Here is a 23,188-nt window from a genome sequence, read left to right as displayed (position 1 = left end):
GGAGAGTATTGTGCTGACACCAGTCCACAAAGCTGTCCACTAGGCTTCCTCACAATAACAGTGTCATTCAAGAGCTTCTGTAGGTGGATGTACTGGAGCCTGTCAGTCAGGTAGTTGATGATCCAGCACACCAGGGCAGTGTCCACCTGTGCCGCACTCTATGTGTCCCTCTGCAGGAGTAGCAAGATGGCATTGAAGGCAATCAAAGAACATGATTCTCACGGTGCTTCCCAACATCTCCAGGTGTGAGTAAGTTCTGTGCAGCAGGTACATCACAGCATCCTCAACCACCACATGCAGCCGACAGGCAAACTGTAAGGGGTCCAATCCCACGCCCATCTATCCCGAGGTGACCAAAGACAAGCCTCTCCAGTGACTGATGTACCATCAGTGGTACAGATTTGTGGTTGTAGGTTGCATATGTACTGCAGGACCCCACTCAGCTGGTCTGTGTAGGCCTCTAGTACTTTAGCACTGGCACCACCAGGGCTCTCCACTTCTCCTGCCCTCAGTCATTGTACCTCTCTTCTCACGTGATGTGATGCAGAGGAAGACACAAAGGGAGGGCAAGATGCGGTCCCAGGTGATGTATTTGTGAATGACCCACTACTGATATTACTGAAGAAAGTGTTCAGCTCATTTGTCCTCATCCAGCTCTCCTCAGTCTGCTGACTGCAAGGCAGTTTATAAAGAAACACATTCCTTATTCCATCCCACCAAGCTTTCACCTCAACCCTCTGTTTTCCTCCCTACACTCCCTAATTCTCTTCTTCAGCTCCCTCTGCATGCTTCTCATACCATCCCTATCACCAGTCCTGAACTCCCTCTGCTTTTTGTTCAGCAGGGCCTTCAGAGTGCTAGTGACCCAGGGTTAAATGGCACAGCATTGTCCACAAACACGCTTATGTAGTCCATTACACAGCGAGCATCAATGTCCTTAGCATGGGGTTCACAAAGAATGTCCCAGTCAAGTGTTTCAAAGCAGCTTTTTAGGACATACATAATCTCCACTGACCACTTCCCGACTGGCTTAATCACATCAGGTTTCCTTAGTACAAGAGATTTATACTGAGGCTGCAGATTGTGGTCTGGCTTTCCCAGTGCAATAGAGCTACTGTATACACTCACCAGTTGTTCAATTGTTCAAATGCTTGTTAACACAAATAGCTAATCAGCCAATCACATGGCTGCAACTCAATGCATTTAGACATATAGAGGTGGTCAAGACGACTTGCTGAAGTGCAGACCGAGCATCAGAACGGGGAAGAAAGGGGATTTAAGGGGCTTTGAACGTGGTGTGGTTGTTGGTGCCAGACGGGCCGGTCTGAGTATTTCAGAAACTGTTGATCTACTGGGATTTTCACGCTCAACCATCTCTAGGGTTTACAGAGAACGGTCTGAAAAAGAGGAAATGTCCAGTGAGCGGTCAGTTGTGTGGACGAAAATGCCTTGTTGATGTGAGAGGTCAGAGGAGAATGGGCAGACTGGTTCCAGATGATAGAAAGGCAACAGGAACTCAAATAACCAACCAGAATCTCTGAGGAACGTTTCCAACACCTTGTTGAAAGCCTGCCACGAAGAATTAAGACCGTTCTGAAGGCAAAAGGGGGCCAAACCTTTTACTAGGTGTACCTAATAAAGTGGCCAGTGAGTGTACGCCTCTATGACATTGGCATATAGCAAGTCTAGTGTCCCATGTTGCAGGAAACATTGACATGGCGAAAGTCCTCAGTAGTCCTCCTGTTCTCCCTTCAATTAGCTTTAGGAATCGGTTTGTGCAGCCAGCTCTCAGTGAAACACATAAACCTACATTCCCAGAATTCCCACTCACTCCAAGCTGACACTGTCCATTGCCTAGAATCATTGATGGATCACAGGTTTGTACCTCCTCTGCTTTACTCTGGGATGGTTTGCGAGACCTCAGATGCCCTAGGATTTCCTGCAGGATGATCCCGGGTGTGAACAAAGCTGTGCATTGCCGGTGTGTACTTGTGACGGTCAGACAGATTGGCAGACGCTCGCAGATAAAGTGCGATGACTTTAATCTTCCACTCAGTCCAAAGGGTAAAACACCACTCACAGTATAATATCCAGTCCAGTAATTGATAACATGAAACCATCCGAAAAAGGGCAACAGTATCCAAGGGGCAAAAACACAAATCATACATGGGAAAACACGTCCAAGGTTCGATACACAAAATATACAGAATAGCAGAATCAGGGAACGCTCAGTGATTGTCTAAACAATACTTCACGAAGTTCTCAACCTGAGTCCCTGCTTAAATATTGGCAAATCCAACAAATCCAGATGCAGCATTAAAGTGATTGTGGTGTAATAGAACTTCTGGGAAGTTATCTCAAGTTCTTCGAGGCAGAAATGAGTAGATGACTCCAGAACAGAATTTGTTTCCAATCTTTATTCTGTGTTTCACAATCTGCTTCTGTGAGAAAGTGCTTGATGACTGAATCAGATTTAGAGTCATATTCTGAGCCCAGTCATTTGAGCATGGTGTGTCTATCATAAGCCCCACCCTTTTCATGCACACTTCAGTCTGATAGGCTGCAGCCAGATGCCTAGTTTTGATCATTGACGGTGTTCTCAGTTTAGGACGATAAATCAGATGAACTGAGGGGAGCGATGGAAGAGTATTTTCATAAATGTATTGATTGAACTTTATTATTGTTTTCATAATTATTTTATTTTTACATTTTATTCTTCTTGATCAGTTTCTGTTTAAATGTATGTCTTTGGGATTTTTCATTCATTCTTATTCATATCCAGCAATTTGATCATTTTTTGTTATGAATAATTTTGATAGACGCTTTGCTAGTCTGATGAATTCTAAAGACTTTGAGCAGTGGAGTGAAAGAAAACCAACAGCGCTCATGATGACATATTGGTGTCTAACGGTGCTTTTGTGTTTCATATTTTAATTAGCAGACCGCTGTTCTATACTCACTGTTTCCAATGACTCCCTGCTGGTGGAGTACGGAGAACCTGTTAAAGTGAACTGCTCCATACCATCCGAACCTTCATCAGTGTACAAGCTGGGCTGGGAGTCTCAGATTCTTCCTGTCCAAACTGACAGTGAGACCAGTTTGGTGTGGACATCGCCCAATCTGACAGAGTGGGAGGTGAACGGAAGAGAGATGTTCTGTTACCTGTCAGTGCCGAATACAGAACAATGTAAACGGAAGGTCCATCTGACGCTTTACAGTGAGTACAGTGATCCCACCTGCTCAGCTTCCTCAGTACTGCAGCGCTAAAAAGCTGAAAGCTGCTTTTCCACTTTCCACTCACTGCCTTACACAGATCCACTCTCTGATCCCAGAGTTTACTGTGGATTTACACTCCGACCACAGAAATGATCACTGGGATACGATTCTAACAGGAGTCACTGCTTTTCATTCATCTGGTTCTCATTTGTTAGAGCGAGAGGCTTTTAACAGTCATTGGCTCTCATTAGTTAGTATGAATATTCCTGTCCACTGATGGTCAGTTCTTTCCTGTTTCTATGTTCTAGGTAAGGCTGGATTTCCCAGCCTGCTAACACTAGATTGCCTAATCAACTAGCGTTAGTTTGCCTAGCCTAACTAGTCAATGTCATTTTCACTGTTGTTTATTAATTCATATGTCAATCAGAGCAGTACGGGTTCCCCTTTTGAGTCTTGGCTCCTTTCAAAGTTTCTTCCTCTTTATCTGAGGGAGATTTTCTTTCCACAATTGCTGTCAACAGCAATTGTTGCAAGCTTTCATCTGGATTCTGTGTAAAGCTGCTTTGATCTAGACTCTGTGTAAAGCTGCTTTGATCTGGATTCTGTGTAAAGCTGCATTGTGAAAATGCTTGTTGTACAAAGTGCTTCTTAAATACATTTTAATTTCTCTCTCTTCAGAGCGTCCAGACAGTGTGAATATCAGCTCTGAGTCCAGCGTGTGGTCAGAAGGTCAGATGATGAAGCTGAAGTGTGAGATTGAGAATGTGGGTCCATTACAGAACCTTACTGTGCAGTGGACCAGAGTGGACCAGAACAACATCACAACAGTGACTGAAATGCCGTATGGAAGTTTCAGCACTTCTGGAGAGGAGAGGAAGAACGGGAATGTGACGTCCACACTGACTGTCTCGGCCAGCCGTGATGAAGATGATGTGCAGTATCAGTGTGCAGCTCTACTGAGGTTGGATCAGCTCCAACAACCGCAAGTGGGATCATCAGAACCTCTGAACATCACAGTGCGCTGTGAGTTTATTACACCTATGAACAGAATTGTGTAGCAGTGCCGTCGTCCAGATACTTACCTTCACAAATACAGTCGTCATGGAAACATAGCCAGTTAGTTAACACAGAATCTGTTATTTGTTAAGTCATCTTGCTAAAATTAGTTCACCTAGTCAGGTACAGTTTGTGTAGCTTGTTTGCTAATGTCATTTGGATACATGAAAAAGTGGCTCAGCCTCATTTTTCCAATGCCTTTCTGTTGGAGGTTTTATTTGAAACCTAATGCAAAAATAAGACGCCCATATTCTCTGTTAGTTTCAAATATCAGCTAGCACAGATACAGGACTCTAATGCTATATCACTGCTATGTGCCATGTCTGTAAACATGACTGAATAATCTGTGATTACATCTGAACCACCGGAATGTCCTGCACCAATTTTTAGTTTAATCTCTATCAAAAAAAAATTACCCATCATCTCTGTACAACGGTTTTCTTTGTTTCTCATCAGACAAGCCCATCATAACACAACCTTCCAAAGGTATCCCCAATTCCGTAATTAAGGGCAATAAGCTGGTTCTGAACTGTTCAGCTCATGGTAACCCCAGTCCTCAGTATTCCTGGAGCTCACCTGGAAACAAGAACCTCACAACCTCCTCCATCATCATCAGCAGTGTCCAGTCAGAGGATCAGGGACAATACAGCTGCACTGCCTACAACGATGAAGGCTCTGATTCTATGAATGTTACAGTTAATGTTTTAGGTGAGTGTAAAGTTGTGTAATCTAAATGGGTCCCTGCTAAATTCATGGGAAAATGTGCTGTAATGTACCATATCTCACAGCAGTCATTTAATAACCCGTAAATTGCAAAAAGATTGCTATTTACTACACACAGCATAGCCAGTCTTAATGGCTGAATGAATTAGCTGGGATCAATAAAGTATCTATCTATCTATCTATCTATCTATCTATCTATCTATCTATCTATCTATCTATCTATCTATCTATCTATCTATCTTGTGCAACGTCTAGATCAGTAACTTGGATAGCATTGCATTTAAATCCACTGTTGAAGATCATGTGCAGGATCTGAATCTGCACTTCTTTAAGGAATTCAGCTGCTGGCGGATGAAACCTACTTTCCATAATGCTCTCATTTGACTCATCTCCATATCCGTAATACTGCCTGATCTACTGAATGACGCAAGGAAACAAGTGATAAGCTCTTCTGTTTAACTGTTTAATCTGTCACGATTGGCCCCTCCCAGTCCTCCATGTGCTCGTTTACCTTTTGGTCTTGTCCATGTGCTTCCTTGTTTTGTTTCTTCCCTGTTCTGCTCCCTTGTTTCTAGACTTCACCCTTGATTGTTCTCACCTGTGTTATCCACCTGTGTCTTGCTACCTGTTCCTGTATGTAAGCCCTGTGTTTTCCCCTGTTAGGTTGCTGGTCTTTGCAGTGTGTTGTTTGGTGTTGTATCTTCTGGCCTCCGTTATTTGTCCTAGTCTCTGTTTTTGTGTTTAGTATGTATTTCTTATTTGTTATGTTTGTCCCTCCATCTCTCCATGTTGGCTCTTTGACCCTGGAATGTCTTGACTCTGATTATGGATTTGCCCCTAATAAATCTCACTTCTCTCAGCTCACCATCGCTCCCTGGCGTTACATAGTCAGAGAAGGTTTTGACCAACTGTGTTGCTGCCCAGAGAAAGTCCGTTAGCTTGGTGGCTTTGTTGGAAATGAACTGGACCTTGTTTGGGTGAGGATTGTGTAGGATATAGGTTGGCAACCCAAATGTTAAGAAGAGCCACTTTTTTTAATTAAAAAACAATCCACCTCTTGAGCCAAAGCATTTTTATGTCCCATCTACCTTGTGGCTGTAAATGTGTCTCAGCATGTGATGATGTGCTAGTATATACTAAAAAATTGAAAATAAACAAAAAATGCAGACTCACTCTGCTCAGCTTTAAGCTTCAGCTCAGCTTAAGTGGCTTTTCCCGCATCTCCAGCAGGAAACTTTTTAGGCAGAAGTAGAACAGTTTCTTGTAAAATGTCTCTCAACTTTCGATTTTTTATGAGGCTGAAATCAGCTTGTCATCGGCCGGCTTCTTGTTCGAATTTTCCCATTCCTTAAAGGGCACCTGCATTGCCAGAGTGAAACTGATGCACCATTTTAGGTGGAATGAGACAATTTGCACAAGAAGCTGGAAAACAAGACACTGAGTGCAGCCTCATGAGTTTTTGGTGTTTGACAGTTTTCTGGCTGCAGAATAACCATATCAGGAAATCAGCTAGAGTAATTATAAATACAAATAAGTCCATTCATCTCCAAATTATTGATGTTGATTATTTCAACATAGCTTACCAACTGAACAACTCTAGAAGACCAGAGAAATAAAGTGTGCATTGCACAAGATGTGCACTGAATGCCACGATTGGCCCCTCCCAGTCCTCCCTGTGCTTTTGTTTTGTTTTGGTCTTGTCCATGTGATTCCTTGTTTTGTTTCTTCCTGCCCCCTTGTTTCCAGACCCTGCCTCTAATTGTAACCACATGTGTCTTGTTAACCCTCGTTATTGTTTGTATTTAAGCCCTGTGTTTTCTCCTGGTAGTTTGCTGGTCTTTGTTTGGTTTTTGTATTGTATTGTTTAGCATTGTTCTTCCGGCCTCTGTTGTGTGTTTTTCCTGTGTTCTTTTTCGTCACGTCTGTCCCTCGTTCTCTCCATGAGATCTTGCAGTACAGATATGTAGGGCTTTATCAGGTAGGTTACACTATCAGTAATGAAAGCAAAAACTCGGTTAAAATCTACACTTTATTATGTGAGAGTTTTAACTATGGCTTGTGAAACTTGTGGTATGGTAAACCCAGTCCTTGTCCAACATAAACTAAAAAATAACATGACAATCATAATTGACCTCTTCATTGGTAAACTCATCCAAAATTACTCAAAAAGAATTACACGGATTTGCGAATGACTTCTTTGACTTCTTCAAACTGTTCCTAAAAGACCTGGGAAAGTCGTCCTGTCTGAGTTTATTTACACTCTGTGAACCTCCTGTGATTTTGACAGGTAGTGTCTTAGTGCTGTGTGGTCCAGCTCTTCTTACGGTACGTTTGCATTGGCAAGTTCCACGGTTGCCAAATAGTGAGCCTCTGTGCTCTGGTTTTTTTTTTTTAAACATTAAATTAACCTTTTGCTTCTTGGCTCCTTCTTGTGGCTCTTTTCCAGCAGAACTCTTTTTGTGAAGATCAGTTTCAATCTCCAAGTGGTGCTGACCTGTTGCTGTGTGTAATCTAACGAGACACAACAAGTAGTACAAAATAATTTGCCATTGTCAGCGGATAAAACATTGTGTTCAAACTCATTTGTGTTTTTGCTGCTTTAGACTTCGACATCTTGACTAACCCATTGCTGGCTAATATGCTTGCTATAGGAATGCTAAGAATGCTCGATAGTACATATTAACCACTGAACATGAGGCACTTCAATGCTGTTCATAAATAAACCTTGAATTGAATTTAACTTAATTATGACCTATTTGTGGGTGTTGTCTCTCTCTGCAGAGCATCCGCACACTACGAACTTAAGCTCTGAGTCCAGCATGTGGTCAGAAGGTCAGATGATGAAGCTGAAGTGTGAGATTAAGAATACAGGACCAGTGCAGAACCTTACTGTGCAGTGGACCAGAGTGGACCAGAACAAAAACAGAACAGTGACTGAAATGCCGTATAGACGTTTCAGTATTTCTGAAAAACAGAAAGGGAGCATGGATGTGACATCCACACTGACTGTCTTAGCCAGCCACGATGAAGATGGAGTCCAGTATCAGTGTGCAGCTCTACTGAAGCTGGAGCAGCTCCAACAACCGCAAGTGGGATCATCAGAACCTCTGAACATCACAGTGCGCTGTGAGTTTATTACACCTGTGAACAGAATTGTGTAGCAGTGCCGTCGTCCAGATACTTACCTTCACAAATACAGTCGTCATGGAAACATAGCCAGTTAGTTAACACAGAATCTGTTATTTGTTAAGTCATCTTGCTAAAATTAGTTCACCTAGTCAGGTACAGTTTGTGTAGCTTGTTTGCTAATGTCATTTGGATACATGAAAAAGTGGCTCAGCCTCATTTTTCCAATGCCTTTCTGTTGGAGGTTTTATTTGGAACCTAATGCAAAAATAAGACGCCCATATTCTCTGTTAGTTTCAAATATCAGCTAGCACAGATACAGGACTCTAATGCTATATCACTGCTATGTGCCATGTCTGTAAACATGACTGAATAATCTGTGATTACATCTGAACCACCGGAATGTCCTGCACCAATTTTTAGTTTAATCTCTATCAAAAAAAAATTACCCATCATCTCTGTACAACGGTTTTCTTTGTTTCTCATCAGACAAGCCCATCATAACACAACCTTCCAAAGGTATCCCCAATTCCGTAATTAAGGGCAATAAGCTGGTTCTGAACTGTTCAGCTCATGGTAACCCCAGTCCTCAGTATTCCTGGAGCTCACCTGGAAACAAGAACCTCACAACCTCCTCCATCATCATCAGCAGTGTCCAGTCAGAGGATCAGGGTCAATACAGCTGCACTGCCTACAACGATGAAGGCTCTGATTCTATGAATGTTACAGTTAATGTTTTAGGTGAGTGTAAAGATGTGTAATCTAAATGGGTCCCTGCTAAATTCATGGGAAAATGTGCTGTAATGTACCATATCTCACAGCAGTCATTTAATAACCCGTAAATTGCAAAAAGATTGCTATTTACTACACACAGCATAGCCAGTCTTAATGGCTGAATGAAGCCTTGAACATTCAGCAGAGCTGCTAGGCTTCACACTGTGTCTCAAAGACAAAACACTTGTTCGTTTTCACACTGACTCTCTGCATCCACAGGATTGGTCAGGATTGACTGGCAGTGCCGTGCTAGTTTTGCAAGATATGAGAGTCTCAACTCAAAGATTTTGTCCAAACAGTTAACACTGGAAATGTGTTGCTAAATTTCCTTTGGGATCAATAAAGTATCTATCTATCTATCTATCTATCTATCTATCTATCTATCTATCTTGTGCAACGTGTAGATCAGTAACTTGGATGGCATTGCATTTAAATCCACTGTTGAAGATCATGTGCAGGATCTGAATCTGCACTTCTTTAAGGAATTCAGCTGCTGGCGGATGAAACCTACTTTCCATAATGCTCTCATTTGACTCATCTCCATATCCGTAATACTGCCTGATCTACTGAATGACGCAAGGAAACAAGTGATAAGCTCTTCTGTTTAACTGTTTAATCTGTCACGATTGGCCCCTCCCAGTCCTCCATGTGCTCGTTTACCTTTTGGTCTTGTCCATGTGCTTCCTTGTTTTGTTTCTTCCCTGTTCTGCTCCCTTGTTTCTAGACTTCACCCTTGATTGTTCTCACCTGTGTTATCCACCTGTGTCTTGCTACCTGTTCCTGTATGTAAGCCCTGTGTTTTCCCCTGTTAGGTTGCTGGTCTTTGCAGTGTGTTGTTTGGTGTTGTATCTTCTGGCCTCCGTTATTTGTCCTAGTCTCTGTTTTTGTGTTTAGTATGTATTTCTTATTTGTTATGTTTGTCCCTCCATCTCTCCATGTTGGCTCTTTGACCCTGGAATGTCTTGACTCTGATTATGGATTTGCCCCTAATAAATCTCACTTCTCTCAGCTCACCATCGCTCCCTGGCGTTACATAGTCAGAGAAGGTTTTGACCAACTGTGTTGCTGCCCAGAGAAAGTCCGTTAGCTTGGTGGCTTTGTTGGAAATGAACTGGACCTTGTTTGGGTGAGGATTGTGTAGGATATAGGTTGGCAACCCAAATGTTAAGAAGAGCCACTTTTTTTAATTAAAAAACAATCCACCTCTTGAGCCACAGCATTTTTATGTCCCATCTACTTTGTGGCTGTAAATGTGTCTCAGCATGTGATGATGTGCTAGTATATACTAAAAAATTGAAAATAAACAAAAAATGCAGACTCACTCTGCTCAGCTTTAAGCTTCAGCTCAGCTTAAGTGGCTTTTCCCGCATCTCCAGCAGGAAACTTTTTAGGCAGAAGTAGAACAGTTTCTTGTAAAATGTCTCTCAACTTTCGATTTTTTATGAGGCTGAAATCAGCTCGTCATCGGCCGGCTTCTTGTTTGAATTTTCCCATTCCTTAAAGGGCACCTGCATTGCCAGAGTGAAACTGATGCACCATTTTAGGTGGAATGAGACAATTTGCACAAGAAGCTGGAAAACGAGACACTGAGTGCAGCCTCATGAGTTTTTGGTGTTTGACAGTTTTCTGGCTGCAGAATAACCATATCAGGGAACCAGCTGGAGTAATTATAAATACAAATAAGTCCATTCATCTCCAAATTATTGATGTTGATTATTTCAACATAGCTTACCAACTGAACAACTCTAGAAGACCAGAGAAATAAAGTGTGCATTGCACAAGATGTGCACTGAATGCCACGATTGGCCCCTCCCAGTCCTCCCTGTGCTTTTGTTTTGTTTTGGTCTTGTCCATGTGATTCCTTGTTTTGTTTCTTCCCAGTCCTGCCCCCTTGTTTCCAGACCCTGCCTCTAATTGTAACCACATGTGTCTTGTTAACCCTCGATATTGTTTGTATTTAAGCCCTGTGTTTTCTCCTGGTAGTTTGCTGGTCTTTGTTTGGTTTTTGTATTGTATTGTTTAGCATCGTTCTTCCGTCCTCTGTTGTGTGTTTTTCCTGTGTTCTTTTTCGTCACGTCTGTCCCTCGTTCTCTCCATGAGATCTTGCAGTACAGATATGTAGGGCTTTATCAGGTAGGTTACACTATCAGTAATGAAAGCAAAAACTTGGTTAAAATCTACACTTTATTATGTGAGAGTTTTAACTATGGCTTGTGAAACTTGTGGTATGGTAAACCCAGTCCTTGTCCAACATAAACTAAAAAATAACATGACAATCATAATTGACCTCTTCATTGGTAAACTCATCCAAAATTACTCAAAAAGAATTACACGGATTTGCGAATGACTTCTTTGACTTCTTCAAACTGTTCCTAAAAGACCTGGGAAAGTCGTCCTGTCTGAGTTTATTTACACTCTGTGAACCTCCTGTGATTTTGACAGGTAGTGTCTTAGTGCTGTGTGGTCCAGCTCTTCTTACGGTACGTTTGCATTGGCAAGTTCCACGGTTGCCTAATAGTGAGCCTCTGTGCTCTGTTGTTTTTTTTTTTTAAACATTAAATTAACCTTTTGCTTCTTGGCTCCTTCTTGTGGCTCTTTTCCAGCAGGACTCTTTTTGTGAAGATCAGTTTCAATCTCCAAGTGGTGCTGACCTGTTGCTGTGTGTAATCTAACGAGACACAACAAGTAGTACAAAATAATTTGCCATTGTCAGCGGATAAAACATTGTGTTCAAACTCATTTGTGTTTTTGCTGCTTTAGACTTCGACATCTTGACTAATCCATTGCTGGCTAATATGCTTGCTATAGGAATGCTAAGAATGCTCGATAGTACATATTAACCACTGAACATGAGGCACTTCACTGCTGTTCATAAATAAACCTTGAATTGAATTTAACTTAATTATGACCTCTTTGTGGGTGTTGTCTCTCTCCGCAGAGCATCCACACACTACGAAGTTAAGCTCTGAGTCCAGCGTGTGGTCAGAAGGTCAGATGATGAAGCTGAAGTGTGAGATTAAGAATACAGGACCAGTGCAGAACCTTACTGTGCAGTGGACCAGAGTGGACCAGAACAAAAACAGAACAGTGACTGAAATGCCGTATAGACGTTTCAGTATTTCTGAAAAACAGAAAGGGAGCATGGATGTGACATCCACACTGACTGTCTCAGCCAGCCGCGATGAAGATGGAGTCCAGTATCAGTGTGCAGCTCTACTGAAGCTGGAGCAGCTCCAACAACCGCAAGTGGGATCATCAGAACCTCTGAACATCACAGTGCGCTGTGAGTTTATAACACCTGTGAACAGAACTGTGTAGCAGTGCAGTCGTCCAGATACTTACCTTCACAAATGCAGTCCTGGCTGTTGTCATGGAGACATGCCGAGGGTTTAGCCAGTTAGCTAACCTCAGCTAGTATTCTTTAAATCAGAATTGGTTTAATTATCTCCGTTGAGGATTGTGTGGACACCATGTTTAGTGTTGATAAAATGTTTTGCTGGGTTAATCTGTTGAATAATGGAATTTGTAAAATATGTAAGCCCCATCCACTAGGCCCACCAAACCCCTCCTTTCAATGGTCCCAAAATAGTTAAACATAAGCTCCAACACCACCTAGAGGTTGTAGATAGTTAACCAATCCCATTAGTTCCCACTCGGGTTTGGTAAGAGAATCTGGTGGATTACCAGAGGTGAATTACAAAAATGATGACTTTATTTCACACAATTTTATTTATTAGAAAATCTCAAAACTCATAAAATTTACAACACACAGTAGAAGCAGGCCAAAACCAGAATTGACTGTTACAGCATGACACCTTGAAGGATCAATGGCCATATAACTGGAAAATATGGGTAATCAGCAGTACAACCATAGAATAAAATAAAAAACGATTTACAAGGATTAAGGGCTCAAAGCAAACAAAACACTCAGAAACAAAATATAAATAAAATAAATAAATCAGTACATAAATAAACACTACACTTCAAAAGAGAACCTTAAAAGCTTGTTCCTCAGCTAAATTTAATTACTATGGTAACAGTAAACTACTGCTTTCCACTTCCTACCAGGCCTTTCCTTTCCAGGGAAGGAAAGAACAGTGATTCATTTTCACTGGCCAGGGATACCACTCCTGTATCCTCTAAAAAGTTCTGACATGTCTGCCTTAAGGAGGGCTCCACTCCCCCCTCGTTACCACTAGTTTCATACACAGGACTGCAGTTACAGGATACTGGCACACGCTGTAATTAATAAGCGTATGCTTTAAGACCAGCCAAACAAGCATTAGGGTGACTTTATGTTGTAACCATGGTCACAAAATAAGCAAACAAACAGCAAACACCTGTATCTGGGCGTCCCCATGCACACATCAGCTTACTCCTACAGCTCTGTTATCAGCATTTACTCCAAACCGCCTGAATCAAGTATTAAAACACTGTTTAAGAGATCCTGGCACTGCCTGCACATGTCCCTGGCAGTGAAGCAGGTTGGTTAGTGTAGTGGGTAACACCTCTGCCTTCTACGCTGTAGACTGGGGTTCAATCCCCACCTGGGTAACCTCCCTACACTATACCAATAAGAGTCCTTGGGCAAGACTCCTAACACCACCTTCAGCTACCTGTGTAAAATGATCAAACTCTAAGTGACACTGGATATGAGCATCTGTCAAAATGCCATAAATGTACATGTAAAATGAACCAAACGATAACTGAGCTAGATCTCAAGAGACTTAAAACAGCGACAGCGCGCTCCTGACAGTGAACCAAATGATAGAGGCAACTCTCACGAGACTTAACACAAAGCCTGCACACACAGAGTTTTTGAAACACATTACCTCCCTCTGCTGGGACGCGTTAGAAGTGCACCCCTGTTTGCTTTACCATAATACCCTTACTACGGACTACATATATAATGTACAAACCCAATTCCACAGAACTAGAGACTGCAGTTTATTATAGAAAGCAGGGAGTTTACGTGCCTTTTTAGGTATTTGTGAATTCAGAACCATTAGCCAACTGTGTTTGCACACTGGAATTATACCTCCTTATTTAACCAATCCATGCAGTGAAACATTAGGGGGCAGTGAGAACACTTGCCTGAAGCAGTGGGCAGCCCTATCCACAGCACCCAGGCAGCAATTGGGGGTTAGGTGTCTTGCTCAAGGGTACTTGAGTTAAGGATCGTCAGCTGAGGGGATCGAACCAGCAACCCTCCGGTCACAGGGCTGGTTCCCAAACCTCCAGCCCATGACTGCCCACTGTGTAGTGTAATAAGACCTTCACCTTCTACAGTGCAGCCTGGGGTTTAATCCCCTGCCTGGGCAAGCACCCTACACTATCCCAATAAGAGTCCTTGGGCAAGACTCCTAACACTGCCTTCACTGATGTGTAAATGATCAATGATCAAACTGTGAGTCGCTTGGCATAAGATTTCAGGCGACATGTTTCAGTCAGTTTGTCCAGTCAGGCAAATTCAGGAGTCTACTACTACATTGTTGTTACATCTGTCAACCTGCCTGAAAGATACATGATTGCACCTGAACTGTTGGAGTTTCCTGCACCAGTTTTTAACTTGATCTCTATCAAAGAATAAGCCCTAATCTCTGTTAAACAGTGTTCTCTCTGTTTCTCATCAGACAAGCCCACCATCACACAACCTTCCAGTGGTACCATATCGCTAACTCAGGGTGATCAGCTGGTTCTGAACTGTTCAGCTCATGGTAACCCCAGTCCTCAGTATTCCTGGAACTCGCCTGGAAACAAGAATCTCACAATCTCCTCCATCTTCATCAGCAGTGTCCAGTCAGAGGATCAGGGTCAGTACATCTGCACTGCCTACAACGATGAAGGTTCTGATTCACTGACTGTGGTGGTTAACGTTGCAGGTGAGTGTGAAGATCATGTAAAGTCTGTATGTGTAGATCTGATCTGAGAAAGTGAAGCTGATGTTCTGTTCCTTCATGTCTTCATCAGTGGAATACAAGCTGATCATCATCATCATTGCTGTCTGTGCTGTGGTTGGCGTGGTGTTGATAATTGGATTTTGGTATTACCGACACACCCAGAACAAATGGAGGAACCTGGCATCACATAGAAACAATGATAATATAGCCCTCAGCGATGATATTGCTGGTCAAAGCTAATTAGGTTGTAAAGAGCAAGGAGATGCAATTTGCCACCATGCTAACATTAGTTAGCTTGATTACACGTCTGAAAAATAAACTTGTGTCCATAATTTCTCATTAAGCGTGGTTGGTGTAGTGTAGTGGTTAACACCTCTGCCTTCTACACTGTAGACTGGGGTTCAATCCCCACCTGGGATGCACCCTACACTATACCAATAAGAGTCCTTGGGCAAGACTCCTAACACCACCTTGGCCTACCTGTGTAAAATGATCAAATTGTAAGTCGCTCTGGATAAGAGCGTCAGCCAAATGCCATTAATGTAAATGTAAATGATATGGACCAGAGCCAGCTGTAGCTAATGCTAACCTACTCACAGCCTCAGACGCTCCACCTACAGGCGTTCTGATAGATGCTGTAGGCTAAGACAGGCTCGTCTACCAGTAAAGACTCGCTGTGGCTGTTCAAACATTCGTGTGTATACACTGGTGTACTGGTTTATTGTCCACTGGGAAACAACGCTTGTCAAGTTAAATAGCAGCATTTCTCTGGGGCTACAGGGCTGAAGTGAACCACTGGGCTGGCTCACATACCAATCAAACGTTCTCTAAGACAGTAGGCTGTTCTCGTCCACGGAGACTGAGGAAGCGAGAAGTCCTTCTGACTACTAGCTTTAATTCTAACCCTGACTCTGCTGTGTCTAATGCTAACCCTGACTCTACTGTATGTAATGCTAACCCTGACACTTCTGTGTCTAATGCTAACCCTGACTCTACTGTATCTAATGCTAACCCTGACTCTACTGTATCTAATGCTAACCCTGACTCTACTGTGTCTAATGCTGTTCCTGACTCTACTGTGTCTAATGATAACCCTGACTCTACTGTATCTAATGCTGACCCTGACTCTACTGTGTCTAATGCTGTTCCTGACTCTACTGTGTCTAATGATAACCCTGACTCTACTGTATCTAATGCTGACCCTGACTCTACTGATAGTAACATTAACCTTAACTCTACTGTATCTAATGCTGACACTGACTTTACTGTATCAAATTCTGACCCTGACTCTACTGTGTCAAATGATAACCCTGACTCTACTGTGTCGAATGCTGTTCCTGACTCTACTGTGTCTAATGATAACGTTGACTCTACTGTGTCTAATGCTGACCCTGACTCTACTGTGTCTAATGATAACTCTGACTCTACTGTGTCAAATGCTGACCCTGACTCTACTGTATTTAATGCTGACCCTGACTCCGTGTCTGATGCTAACCCTGACTCTATTGTATCTAATGCTCACTCTACTGTATCTAACCCTGACTCTAATGTGTCTAATGCTAACCCTGACTCTACTGTATCTAATGCTAACCCTGACTCTACTGTATCTAATGCTGACTCTACTGTATCTAACCCTGACTGTACTGTGTCTAATGCTAACCCTGACTCTGATGTATCTAATGCTAACGCTGACTCTACTGTATCTAATGCTGACCCTGACTCTACTCTGTCTAATGATAACCCTGACTCTACTGTATCTAATGCTGACCCTGACTCTACTGATAGCAACATTAACCTTAACACTACTGTATCTAATGCTGACCCTGACTCTACTGTATCTAATGCTGACCCTGACTCTACTGATAGTAACATTAACCTTAACTCTACTGTATCTAATGCTGACACTGACTTTACTGTATCTAATGCTGACCCTGACTCTAATGTGTCTAATGATAATCCTGACTCTACTGTATCTAATGCTGACCCTGTCTCTACTGTGTCTAATGCTGACCCTGACTCTACTGTATTTAATGCTGACCCTGACTCCGTGTCTAATGCTAACCCTGACTCTACTGTATCTAATGCTGACTCTACTGTATCTAACCCTGACTCTAATGTGTCTAATGCTAACCCTGACTCTACTGTATCTAATGCTAACCCTGACTCTACTGCATCTAATGCTAACCCTGACTCTACTCTATCTAATGCTGATCCTGACTCTATTGTATCTAATGCTGACCCTGACTCTTTTGTATCTTAACTCTAACCCTGACTCTACTGTATGTAATGCTAACCCTGACTCTGCTGTATCTAATGCTAATGCTGACTCTACTGTATCTAATGCTAACCCTGACTCTACTGTATCTAATGCTAACTCTGAGTCTACTGTGTCTAATGCTGACCCTGATTAATTGTATTGGGTCACCACAGTGAAGAGGAGTACGGTGTGGAGTCCCAGAATGCAGTGCACCTCTCACAGTGTGTATTTTTCAATGTAAAAGCTTAGAGCGCATTAATTATTATGAAATATTATAATAATTTTACATTTTTTCAATGAAAACCTCAGGACAGCTGTAATAGAACACATAAACCTGTTTTGTTTTGTTTTTTTAATTTTCATCCTTTGTTTTACTCAAAAAATGTATGGTGTCCACAACTTTTTAATAAAAGTGATTTTTATGGAAGATGAGTCAGAAAATGAATGCAGATATCACATCGGTGCCAGAAGTGGGATGTGGCCACCAAGCTTAAAGAAATCTTTGGTTAGTGTTGTTGATAACAACTCTGATCTTCTTGCTGTAGACTGAGGTTCTACCTGGACAAGCACCCTGCACAATACCAATACGAGTCTTTGGGCAAGGCTCTTAATGCTACCTTCACCTATCTTTGTAAATTTAAACTGTATGTTGTTCTAGATATGAGCACCTGCAAAATGCTGCAGATGTAAGTTGAGAGGCACATCAACAGACTTGAAGCTGGGTGGCAAAGACATAGTCCGGAGTACCGAGTGCTATGTGTGGCCAGTGGCTGCCTCAAACCACCCGCCAGGACCGTTTTCCAAGGTGCTCAAGAGAGCTGCCACACTTAAGCACTTATACGTAAGCTACAAAAGCTTACTTGCCCACTTTGACAATGGTCAAACTGGAGAAACAACTGGAGAACAACCCACAGCATCAGACCCTCCACTGGTGCTACAGGCACGCGAGGAGAGGAAGTTGTTCACATGTGCAAACTCCAGGAACACAGCAGGCCCAGATGGGATTCCTGGAAGGCAGAGGTATTCACCAGTATCTTCAACATGTCTCTGACTGCAACCATTGTTACTGTAACAAAGAAAACAGTCAACAAAAGCCTCAATGACTTCCATCTGGTCACACTGACTCCTGTTGCCATGAAGTGCTTTGAGCGACCGGTCTCCACACCCTCCACACCACCACATATGTTTGAATGCTGTTTATTGATTACAGATTCAACACAATTCCCCCAAAAACTGGCCTCCAAGCTTTTGAACCTGGGCCTCAGTCAGTACCTGTGCACTTTGTACTTTCAATCAATTGCCCTCAGTCAGCCTACTAATACTGAGCACTGGTGCACCTCAGGGCTGTGTACTGAGCCCACTTCTCTACTCTCTCCTCACCTATATGTGCGTTCCTGTTACTAGTACAAATCTCGTCATCGTCAAGTATATGGATGACATCACAGTGATGGGGCTGATCTCAAGTCAGAGAGAGGCGGTACAGCACCTGGCTGTGTGGTGTTCAGACAACAGCCTAGTTCTTAACATCAGCAAGACCAAGGAGCTCATCCTTGAGGAAAGGCAGGGATGGACATGCTCCACATGTCATCAATGGTGATGTTGTAGAAAGATTTCCCAGTTTCAAGTTCCTGGGTGAATCCAGGTCTGTCAACACCACAGCACTGGCAAAGAAGGCACAACAGCGACTCTCCTGTAATAATAATAATAATCTTTATTTGTATAGCACCTTTCATACATACATGCAACTCAAAGTGCTTTACAGAATAAATAAAAAGAAAACAAAGATAAGCAAAACACATTAAAAGAAATAAAGATAGAAGGAAACAAAATAAAATAATGAAATAAACTGAAAAAGATAAAATGAAAGAGATAGAACAGACAAATGTTTCTTAACTAAAAGCAGATCTAAACAGGAAGGTTTTAAGATTACTCTTGAAGCTGTACAGGGATGTAATGCCTCTTAGCTCCTCAGGAAGAGAGTTCCAAAGCTTTGGGCCGTAGTGGCTAAAAGCACCCTCGCCAATCTTTAACCGGGTTTTAGGAATCACCAGTAGATTACTGTTTGAAGACCTGAGAGACCTGACAGGAACATATCTCACCATCATTTCACTGAGGTAAAGAGGAGCAAGACCATGAAGACATTTAAAAACCATCACCAGAACCTTAAAATCTATTCTAAAACTGACAGGTAACCAGTGCAGTGAGTGGAGTGCAGGTGTAATATGATCTCTCTTTCTTCTCCGGGTCAAGACCCTTGCAGCAGCATTCTGAACTCGCTGTAGGTGAGAGATAGAGCTCTTTGGGAGAGCAGATAAAACAGCGTTGCAATAATCTATCCTTGATGTGATAAATGCATGGACAAGTTTTCCACTATCAGCAGGAGAGAGCATATCTCGGACCTTAGCGATGTTTCTAAGGTGAAAATAAGCTGTCTTGCATGTAGTCATGATGTGTGATTTAAAGCTGAGCTCATTATCAAAAGTGACGCCCAAGTTCTTAACACATTGTTTGGCCTTCAGATTCATTTGATTTAAATAAGTCTGAACATCATTCTTTTGTGAATCACTGCCAATAACAAGAACCTCTGTCTTCTCTTTATTTAATTGCAGAAAATTGTCTGACATCCATGTCTGTATATCACCTATGCACTCAAACAGTGAGCTAATTGATTTTAGGGCTTTAGGTTCTAAAGAAATGTAAAGTTGAGTGTCATCTGCATATTGATGATAACTAATACCATGTTTGTTAATGATATGCGGTAATGGAAGCATATATAGGTTGAACAGTAAAGGCCCAAGAATTGATCCTTGGGGGACGCCACAAGTTATTTTTTGACGTGTGGAGGAAGAGGTACCTAATGCAACATAGTAATCGCGCCCAGTTAGATACGATCTAAACCAGTCTAAGACTAAGCCACTAAGGCCTACCCAGCTCTGTAGTCGATCAATAAGTATTTCATGATCAACAGTGTCAAAAGCAGCGCTTAAATCTAGGAGAAAAAGGACTGAGAGTTTGCCTGCATCTTTATTCAATCTCAGGTCATTTACTACCCTAACTAGTGCTGTTTCAGTGCTATGGAGAGCTCTGAAACCAGACTGAAAAGTGTCATTTATTTGGTTTACTTTAACATAATCATTCAACTGGGTTGACACAACTTTTTCAATGATTTTGCTAAGAAAAGGAAGGTTAGATATAGGTCGATAATTATTGAGAAATGTGGGATCAAGATTTCTGTTCTTTAGTAGTGGTTTAACCACTGCAGTTTTAAGAATATTAGGGAATTCTCCCAGTTGCAAGGACTGATTAACAATCATTAGAACTTCATTAGATAATGAGCTCAGAACCTGCTTGAAAAAGCATGTTGGTAGAGGGTCCAGTTCACATGTAGAGGATTTAAGTGATGAAATCACGTCAAATAGTGTTACCATGTCAACTTCCTTGAAGTAAGACATATTACAGTTAGGATGACTAACTGATATCAGGGCTGGTAGTCTATTAGTGCTTGTTGCTATATTCTGCCTTAAATTAGTAATCTTGTCCCTAAAAAATATTGCAAACTCATCACATTTTTCAACTGAAACGGATTCAGGGAAGACATGGGAGGTGGGGTTTACTAGCCGATCTATACTTCTGAACAGGGCAGCTGAGTTATTACTGGTTGAGTCGATTAAGGTAGAGTAATAGTTTTTCCGTGCTGATTTCACTTCACTGTTGTAAGTCTGTAATGTTGTTTTATAGATATCAAAATGTACTACCAATTTTGACCTTCGCCAACGTCTCTCAGCCTGCCTGCAGTCTTGCCTGAGTTTTATAATAGATGTAGTGTCTCTCCAGGGCATCTTAATTCTTCCAGAAATAGTTTTAGTTACTTTTGGTGCCACAACATCAATACAGCTCCTAACTCTGTGTATGAATGTTTCAACTAACTCATTCCCATTTTCTGAGAGGGGAGGGAGGGACTGTATCATGTCTGTACACCAAAATAAACTTCACTGACCAATGGCAGTTGGTCTTTCTCACTAACCATTAACTGCATTTCAACTACACAATATGTACCTGTGCAATGCATATCGCACATTGCTCACTTGCTATGTATAGTATAGCAGGTATATATATGCATAGTGTAGCATAGAACAGTATACATTCACTGGCCACTTTATTAGGTACACTTTAATTAGCTTTATTAGCTAGTAAAAGGCTGGACCCCCTTTTGCCTTCAGAACTGTCTTAATTCTTCATGCCACACTTTCAACAAGGTGTTGGAAACGTTCCTCAGAGATTCTGGTTGGTTATTTGAGTTCCTGTTGCCTTTCTATCATCTGGAACCAGTCTGCCCATTCTCCTCTGACCTCTCACATCAACAAGGCATTTTCGTCCACACAACTGACCGCTCACTGGATATTTCCTCTTTTTCGGACCGTTCTCTGTAAACCCTAGAGATGGTTGAGCGTGAAAATCCCAGTAGATCAGCGGTTTCTGAAATACTCAGACCAGCCCGTCTGGCACCAACAACCACACCACGTTCAAAGCCCCTTAAATCCCCTTTCTTCCCCATTCTGATGCTCGTTCTGCACTTCAGCAAGTTGTCTTGACCACCTCTACATGCTTGAATGCAGTGAGTTGCATCCGTGTGATTGGCTCATTAGCTATTTGTGTTAACAAGTTGACGACTGTTGACCTCTTTAGGGGCAGTCGTGGGCTGGAGGTTAGGGATCTGGCCCTGTGACCGGAAGGTTGCCGGTTCGATCCCCAGGGCCGACAGTCCATGACTGAGGTGTCCTTGAGCAAGACACTTAACCCCCAACTGCTCCCCGGGCGCCGTGGATAGGGCTGCCCACTGCTCCGGGCAAGTGTGCTCACTGCCCCCTAGTGTGTGTGTTCACTAGTGTGTATGTGGTTATTTCACTTCATGGATGGGTTAAATGCAGAGGTGGAATTTCCCCGGTTGTGGGATCAAAAAAGTATCACTTACTTACTTTAGTACTGCAATACTCCAGCCATGGTGCTCCATCCTGAACTACTCTCCTACCCCCACCCCCAATCCAGGTCTTGCACTGGCACACAAGGCTTATATATTTTTTCCACTGTAATTATGTTGAATATCTTTATTTCATATTATTCTGTTTTATTTATATTTTTATTTCTCTCTCTGATTCAGGTAGCTTGTAGACAAGTGCACACTGAACCTGGTGGCACTTGTACTATGACAGTAAAGCTGTTTGTGTTCATTGCAATTTACCTATTTTGAATGTTTACAATCACATAAATATTTGCTGCCCAGGTATTTCGGTTGTACATGCTGTGTATTTGTACATCAGTGCTATGTTTAATGTATGTTCTGGACTCGTTTCTCATTGTTGTGTGATGTACTGATGTTGTGTGTTGCACCACGTGGCCTGAATAGCAACATTTAATTCCAATGTATACAAATTTTATTAAGATGTGAGAATAAAGATCACTCAACTTGATAAATAAGCGCCTCTGAGTGATCCAACCTAACAGTCAAGTTGAATTAGTGATGAGAAACACCAAACCCTGCTGGTCACTAAAGGCATCATAGCTGCGTGTCACATATTATGTACCTAAAGGGCACCCATAGTTCGGAAATGCGCGCATGTACGTAATGAGGCAAGTAAACAATAAAGAAGCAAGGGTGAACTGCATGTATTGTCCCTCGTCCATACTTTACATGGTAAAAGTAAAAGAGCTAGTGACCAAAATGGCACAGTTGCAGCCGCCTTCAGCACTGTGTTTGCGAGGCAATCTAGCCGAAATATGGAGACTGTGGGTGCAAAAGTTGGACCTATTTCTTACCGCAAGTGGCATCACTGAGAAATCTGAAAAAGTGCAATGCGCCACCTTTCCGCATGTCGCAGGAGAAGATGCAGTGAAGGTCTACAACACATTCCAATTCGGAGAGGAAGAAACTGACAAAACAAATGTGCTGAAAAACAAGTTCAAGGATTACTGTGAGCCAAGAAAGAACCTACCCTACATTTGCCATTTGTACTTCACGAGAGCTCAGGGTCCATTTGAAAGCATTGATGCGTACGTCACAGATCTGAAGAATAAGGCAAAAGACTGAATTCGGTGAATTGCATGACTCATTAATTCTGGATTGTTTGTGGTATTAAGG

At 42.2% G+C, this 23,188-nt stretch overlaps 1 protein-coding gene across 2 annotated transcripts in view; it reads left to right on the top strand.

Moving 5' to 3' along the window:
• Positions 1-15,234, top strand: part of LOC108441010 (Down syndrome cell adhesion molecule homolog) — a 17,701-nt gene extending 2,467 nt beyond the window's left edge. The window contains exons 2-9 of one of the 2 annotated variants that reach the window (XM_037543204.1): positions 2,942-3,217; positions 3,895-4,239; positions 4,729-4,980; positions 7,777-8,121; positions 8,611-8,862; positions 11,834-12,178; positions 14,529-14,777; positions 14,866-15,234. In XM_037543204.1, the coding sequence (XP_037399101.1) occupies positions 2,942-3,217; positions 3,895-4,239; positions 4,729-4,980; positions 7,777-8,121; positions 8,611-8,862; positions 11,834-12,178; positions 14,529-14,777; positions 14,866-15,035 (2,234 nt within the window). In that variant the 3' untranslated portion in view covers positions 15,036-15,234. Of the gene's footprint in view, positions 1-2,938; positions 3,218-3,894; positions 4,240-4,728; positions 4,981-7,776; positions 8,122-8,610; positions 8,863-11,833; positions 12,179-14,528; positions 14,778-14,865 lie in introns of both variants that reach the window. The other variant, XM_037543203.1, reaches the window with a different exon arrangement.
• The last annotated feature ends 7,954 nt before the right edge of the window (positions 15,235-23,188 follow it).

The sequence above is a fragment of the Pygocentrus nattereri genome, chromosome 12 (genome assembly GCF_015220715.1).
Source record: "Pygocentrus nattereri isolate fPygNat1 chromosome 12, fPygNat1.pri, whole genome shotgun sequence".
Taxonomy (NCBI): Eukaryota; Metazoa; Chordata; class Actinopteri; order Characiformes; family Serrasalmidae; genus Pygocentrus; species Pygocentrus nattereri.
Note: the sequence above shows the minus strand (reverse complement) of the source record. Positions and strands in the feature narration are given on the sequence as shown.